Source organism: Monodelphis domestica, chromosome 4 (genome assembly GCF_027887165.1).
Source record: "Monodelphis domestica isolate mMonDom1 chromosome 4, mMonDom1.pri, whole genome shotgun sequence".
Taxonomy (NCBI): domain Eukaryota; kingdom Metazoa; phylum Chordata; class Mammalia; order Didelphimorphia; family Didelphidae; genus Monodelphis; species Monodelphis domestica.
Window position 1 is genome coordinate 412,043,011 of NC_077230.1, and position 7,562 is coordinate 412,050,572.

At 40.5% G+C, this 7,562-nt stretch overlaps 1 protein-coding gene across 1 annotated transcript in view; it reads left to right on the forward strand.

The window, feature by feature from the left end:
* The window catches only part of TTC34 (tetratricopeptide repeat domain 34), a 62,818-nt gene extending 57,951 nt beyond the window's left edge, over positions 1 to 4,867 (forward strand). Inside the window, exon 8 of the mRNA XM_007491692.2 lies at positions 2,516 to 4,867. Coding sequence (XP_007491754.2) covers positions 2,516 to 3,040 — 525 coding nt within the window. The 3' untranslated portion in view covers positions 3,041 to 4,867. The remainder of the gene's footprint in view (positions 1 to 2,515) is intronic.
* The last annotated feature ends 2,695 nt before the right edge of the window (positions 4,868 to 7,562 follow it).

The window sequence follows — 7,562 nt, forward strand, 5'->3', positions numbered from 1 at the left end:
ATACATTTTTGGAAATACTCAAGGGAAAATTTTTTAACTATGCATATTTGTTATAGAGCTTTATTTTCTTTTTTAATGCTCATGTAACATGAATAGAATGTTTACACAATTTCACATGTATAATGAATAACATTGCTTGCTTTCTAAATAAGCAAGGGAGGGTTACAAATAGGGAAAGAATATGAAGATCAAATTTTTTTTAAAAATGAAAATATGTTCATTTGGAGGAAGTGAGAGACTAAGACTGAATGATTATTCAGTCATTGTCAGTCATGTCTTACTCTCCATGACCCCATTTGGGATTTTCTTGGCAAAGATACTAGAGTGGTTTTCCATTTCCTTCTCCAGATCATTTTACAGATAAGGAAACTGAGAGAAATAGAGTTAAGTGACTTGCCCAAGGGCATACAGCTAATCAATGTATAAGGCCAAATTTAAACTTGGGTCTTTCTGACTCTAGGTTTGGTGTTCTATCCACTGCACCACCTAGCTTCAACTGAGACAATAGATAATTATAAAAATAATGGGATAGGGGGCAGCTGGGTAGCTCAGTGGATTGAGAGCCAGGCCTAGAGATGGGAGGTCCTGGGTTCAAATCTGGACTCAGCCACTTCCTAGCTGTGTGACCCTGGGCAAGTCACTTGACCCCCATTGCCTAGCCCTTACCACTCTTCTGCCTTGGAGCCAATATACAGTATCGACTCCAAGACAGAAGGTAAGGGTTTAAAAAAAATAATAGGATAACTTAAAAAAAATTTTTAATTGTCCATCTAAAACTGAATATAGTACCCTAAAAGGAGGGAACTATCACCTCCTTCTTTAAGGACACTGATTTTCTTAAGTCTATTAGTTTTCTTGTCCACATCCTGTTGTTGACTAATTTTTTAAACCATTACCTTCAATCTTAGAATCAATACTGTGGTAAGGGATAAGTAGTGGGTATTAAGTGACTTCCTCAGGGTTACATAGCTAGGAAGTGTCTGGGGTTAAATTTGAACCCTGAACCTCCCATATCTAGGCTTGGTTCTTAATCCACTGAGCTACCTAGTTGTCCCCAACACCTATTGTATTTGCTAAAACCCTCAGATCTTTCATGTGATACTATGACCCAAACCCATAGTCAGAGCCCAATTCTTCTCACTCAAAAATGCACCTGAATGGGATTATCCACTTTCTCATCCATCTCCCAAACTCTGGGAAAAGCATCTAAACTAACATCATCTTCTTCATTAGAGATCATAAAAAGGGAGGTAATGAAGAGATAAGCTGGTATAGGAGAACTCTGGAACTAGATAATATGGACTCAAATCATGCTGTGGGTTATTGTTATTGTTCATCCTTCATTTTTTAAGAAATCCATTGGCATTTTAAGAACAATGTTTTGACTTGCATAAAGTTGAATTTAAGTAAGATAGTTGATACTCCTTGCATGTCCTTGGGCAGGCCCCTTGTCTTCCAAGGTACTCAGTGTCTTCCTCTTTGTCATAGATTGAGAGTTGGAAAGGCTTAGATATCACCCAGTTCAATTGCTTAAAAATTCTAATATTCTCAACTTGTTCAATTCAGTCAATATTTACTGAGCACTGCAAAAGTTAAAATTAAATCTCAATAATAAAAATATTATATTTTAAGGGATTTATTAATGATCATTAGAAATAAAGGAATAAAAGGGATACAAAATAAAAACCACATGCCCGTGACTGATAAGCCAGTTCAGATGCCCACCTTACCACCACCATGCTCGCTGTCCACAAGTCAAAAAGGCAGGGACCCTCCATGTCACTCCCTAATATCCCCTCTCTACAGGAAATATGTAATACAAGGAAGTCAGTGGGCTCCCAGGAAATGTAGTTCTTTTTTAGGGTAACATTTTCAATTATATAGCGCCTACTGTGTGCTTCTGTTGGATAAATCCTCAAAAGTATGGGGAAAATACATAAAAGACCAAGACCAATGAAAGAGTATTGAGTTCAGTCCTGGCAGGGGCACTGATAAGCTGAAGAGTGCCCAGAATAAGGCAACCTGGATGATGAAGGATTTTGAGTTCATGCCACATGAGAGAATAGGAAAGTTTAGTCCAAAGGAGGAAAGGCAGGAAAGTACAGCAAAGAGAAGGGGCATTTTTGAAAGGTCATCATGGGAAAGAGACTTATTCTGCCTACCTCCAGAAGCCAGAACTAAGACTAAGTTGCAGGGGAAATAGAGGGAGGCAGAATTTCCAAGAGGCAAAATTAGGATTCGGGTCAAGAAAGACTTTCTGAAAAGCAGCTATCTGAAACTGGAATAAGCCATTTTATAAGGTAGTGAGTTCCCCATCATTAGAAGTATATAAGCAAAGGCTGGACTTCACTCATATTTCTTGGGTTTGAAGTAAAGAGGATTCTACTTCAGCACCATGTCACACTAGTTGGCCTTGGAAGTCCCTTCCAACTCTTAGTGTCTATAATTCACGATGCTTTTGACTGCTAAGAGTGAGGTAATCTTTGTGTGTTCCTATCTCTGTTTCCTGTCTCAGGCAGCCGCTGAAGAAGGAAATGCCCTGCAGAAGGATCAGTGCGCAGAGAAGGCGCTTGGCTATTATACCCTGGCCGTCCTAGCCAGCAATGGGAACCCCAGATATCTCCGGCTGAGGGCTTTGTGCCTGTCCCACCTGCAGGACTTCAGCAGAGCGCTCAGAGACTTGGACAAAGTGATTCAGAAACACACAGCCAGTGACCTCCAGACGCAGGTCGAAGATTTTTGCTGCAGAGGCCGCCTGCTTTTGGGTCTCTCAGACGAGGCCAGCGCCGTGGAGGAGTTCATCCGAGCTTTCCAGCTCTCCCCATCCCTGGCCCTGCGCAATGTGTCTGCTCAGCCAGGTCCCAAAGCACTGGCTCAGATGTTTCACCTGGCAGGTCAGCACTGCCTGGAGGAACAGCGCTTCGAGGATTCATGGAAGGCAGTCGAGTATGGCCTCCTCCTGGACGAGAACAGCAGCGACTTGAAGAAACTTCGTGGTAGGATTAAGAGAGAAGCCTCTTCCGGCTGCAGCATCCATTGACTTTCAAGAGAAGGGGAACCCCTCCCCTCCCCTCCAGGAAGCGCCCATCCTACTTTGTTGGACCAGGGCAGGGCGGCGTGGTCCTTAGACTTCAGACTTTATCACAGTGGCTGTCCACTTTAATTCTTCCCTTCCTGACTCGCTGTCAGTTTCTTCTTAGAGGAGGACGTGCTGATACCCTCAAATTAACCTGAATAATAAGCGTAGTCATTAGAGCTATCTTTTACACAGCACTTTGAGGCTTCTTACGTTTTCCATGTGCTATTTCTTTTTCATTATTATTATTTAATTGATTAATTTAGATTATTTTTCCAGGATTACAAAAATCATGTTCTTTCCCTCCCCTCCCCCCAACCCCTCCCATAGCCATGTACTTTTTCATTCAATTACTGCAACAGCCCTGGGAAACTGATGCTTTCATCATCCTCAGAGGAGGTAACTTGGCTGATATGACTGGTACCTGTTGGACAGGGGATTTAAACTCATTTCTTCCTAACTGTGCCTCCTACCTAGGAAGACAAATTTAGATAAGCTATAGTTGTTTCAGGAGTGGATAGAGAGACAGACCTAGAGACAGAAGGTCCTGGGTTCAAATCTCACCTCAGATGCTTCCTAGCTGTTTGACCCCAGACAAGTCATTTAGCCCACATTGCTTGGCCCTTACCCCCTTTCTACCTTGGAACCAATACACAGTATTGATTCTAAGATGGAAGATACCAGTTTAAAAAGTAAATATATATATATATATATATATATATATATATATATATATATAATATGACCAGTTTCCCAAAGCCAAATTGCTCACTGATGCCTTTTGTTGAAAATAATGACCGTAGGGCAGCTAAGTGGCTGAGTAGATTGGGAATCAAGCCCAAAGACAGAAAGCCCTAGGTTCAGATATGACCTCAGACATTTCCTTGCTATGTGACTTTGGGCAAGTCACTTACCCCCATGGCCTAGCCCTTACACTCTTCTGCCTTGCAACCAATACACAGTATTGATTCTAAGATGGAAGGTGAGGGTTCTTTAAAGATATAATTGGTGACCTCCTGGGACATATAGTCTATTAAGGGGTACATTGCATGATACAGTTGGTGCTTAATAAAAATGTATTGACTGACTTACACCCACATTTGTTACAAGTTTGTTCCTCCCATCCAGTGGGATGGGAGGTGGAAAGGAGAAATAAAGGAGATGTTTTTATGAAAAGAAAAAGAGAAAACAGAAACAAACATTAGGGCATATAGTAACTTACAGTTTATCATAAGCTCTAAAACTAAAGGCAATGTTGGCAAGGGAGGGGAGAGAGTTTCTGCAGGCTGGAGAGATACTAAGATTGCCCAGAGGCCCAGCCTACTCCAGAATCAAAGACTGCTGCTGCTGGACTTAGCAGCCTCCCTCAGCCCCTGCATCTTAAACTCAGGTCCCAAAGAGCAGGACCCAAAGGGAATTTCTCCAGTATGTAATTTTTCTCTTATAAGGTCTACCAGCTTTCAATTGGCCTTAAGGGCAGAAGTACTACAGGTGGCCACCGGAGATAAGGCATCTTCTCAAGCAGGTTCTCACCAAGCATGAAATTGCCTTTGGTCACAGAAGTCTAAAGTCCAGCTTCCTGGGAAGAATGGCTCTGGCAGTGTAGAGAACTTCCAAGCCAGCTGGTAGATACCAACTCACTACCAGTCCTAGTTTAACAGGAGAGTCCACTTATGCCTTGCTTCAGTTTAGCATCTTCTTCAGTTATCTTCCTTCTCTGTTGATAAACCCAATCTCTGCTATGTGGGGCCATCAGTCTATCTGCCTTTGCTTGGAATAAAATTTAAAAGATGCAGCTCTATGGCATAGTGGATAGAATACCACGTCTAGAGTCATGAGGTTCTGGGTTCAAATGTGACCTCATTCACTTCCTGTGTGACCCTGGACAAGTCATTAACCCCTTTTGCCTAGCCCTTGCCCTTCTGTCTTAGATTTGCAACTAGGATAGAAAGTAAGGGTTAAAAAAATAAATAAAATGAAAAAGTACATAAAAAGAGAAACAAAGACAGAAGTCAGTGTAAATTACTCAAGTGGTTCAGGAGATACGTGATCTCATCTATATGAGAACTCCTTTCAGTGGTACATATTGCAACTCATCTAAGCCTGCCCATTCTGCTTTAATCTTATCCATGTTATCTCATAATTGGAACACAGGAAGTCTTTCTAGTATGCTAGGGGCCCTCCTTAAGATCTCTTGACACAGGGGGAAGCTAGGTAGCTCTGTGGATTGAGAGCCAGGCCTAGAGATGGGAGGTCCTAGGTTCAAATCTGGCCTCAGACACTTCCTCTCTGTGTGACCCTGGGTAAGTCACTTGACCCCCATTGCCTAGCCCTTACCACTCTTCTGCCTTGGAGCCAATACACAGTATTGATTCCAAGATGGCAGGTAAGGGTTTAAAAAAAATATCTTGGCATAGTGTGAGCACTAATGAAGTAAGCCAGCTAATGACAAATTAGTTATCCTTAAGATCTTGCTATATGACCAACTCATCTGTCCTTCCCCAAGTCATACATCATTGGAATGCATTGAGCATTATATTTGGATCTGATTTATCAAGCATTTTAATGTTGGCTTCTTAGATAAATTATTCATAGTAATTTGAACTAGACTAAGAAATCATTGACCATCATAAATCCCTATAGAACCTGCTTTAATGAATAGAGAATGACATGAACTTACTGTGTCTACTGTTGGAATGCAAACACTAAGCTGCAAAGAAGTTTATAAAAGCAAATGGTTCCCCACCTTCTCCAAAGTGGTTTAAATATTCCCTCTATAAGCAATCTTATTTTTTTAATCCTTACCTTCCATCTTAGAATTAATACCAGGCATTGATTCTAAGGCAGAAGAGCAGTAAGGGCCCAGTGTCATACAATTAAGAAATGGCAGAATCCAGGTTTGAACCCAGAACCTCTTGTCTCTAGACTTGATTCTCTATCCACTGAACCACCTAGCTGTCCCCTACAAGCAATCTTATTGAACTGGAATTTCCTTAGAAAGTCCTTTCTTTGCAGCTAACTTATTTTCTACTTAGGTGACTTCATATTGGTAGTATCAGAGTTAAAGAAAATAAAATCCCAAATTCACACTTATAGAGCTATCAAAGCAGCAATACTCATGACCAACATCTGAGGTAGAGGAAATATCATTAATCCTATTTCAAAAGAGGATACTCAGATTTTGCGAGCCTTGTCATGTTCATTGTCATAAATCAAGTGGCATTTTAATTCAAATTTTCTAGCTCCTACTCTATACACTATCATATATACATATATATATATATATATGCATACCTTCACCAGTAGAGGTGAACTGAGCAATCCAGTTTAAACATGAGAAATCTCCTCCATGATCTAGAGGTCATTTTGAGTCAGAAAACTGGGTTTAAATTTCAGTTTTATTACTGTTGATGATACTGGTCAAGTCTCTTAATTTTCTTGGGTCTTGTTTTTCTCAGCTATAAAATGAAAGTATTAAACCAGCTAACTTTTTTATGTCTCTCCTACCTCTAATTCTTTGATTATATAAACCAACCCTTCATTGTCTCTGCCAGTCTCATAATACATTCTATGGCAAATTCCACCCTAGTTGACCCATGACTATTTTCTTCCATTATCCAAACAAAAAGGAAGATTCTCTAATTCATCCAAAAGTGAAAAATCTGCACTGGGAGATAGTGGGTCCCCCCCTCATTAGGATGGTAAACCAAAGGATGGATGACTTCTTGTCAAGGATGTGGTAGAGATTTTTGTGTGGATATGGGTTGCACAAGAGATCTCTTGTAACACTAAGATCTTGTGCTCATCCCATTCCTTCAGTGTTCCCTAAGGATTCTGAAATACTATGGTTGCCTATTCATGACCCGCAATTTAGACAAAGCTCTGATTTGCTCTTTACCATTTCTCCTCCCTTCTTAAATTTCACAACTTAAATGGATCTCAAGGCCAACAAGTTCAAACTATATCTGAACAAGACTCCTGCCACAGCTAGGTTTCTTTCCCTGAGAACCGTGTACCTCCCCACCCCATCTGTGGAAATATTTTAGAGGGTCTGTGAACTTAAATGGGGGAAAATATACATTTGTATAAATTCTCATTGAAATTTAGGATGTCCTCTAATTATTAAAAAATAAAAACTATTTAAAAAGGAAGTCAATAAGCTTCTCCAAATGGCCAAAAGGGGGTATGACATAAAAAAATTAAAAACCTCTGATTAATATCCTCAATAAGTAGCCATCTAGCCTTTATTTGAATACCTCAAGTGAGGGGGAGCTCACCCCTCTCAAGATAATCCATCTCACTTTGGGCCAGCTCTCATGGTTAGATTTTTCCCTTGTATTAAGCTTATATTTTCCTCCCCAATTACTCTCTAAGGTATAAAAATACCTAACAAGATTCCTGGTTGGCAGGGAAGAAGAGGTGGTGTGATTAGATTGTGACACTCCATTACAAACTGCTAACAAAATTTTATGGTGAAGATGACTGC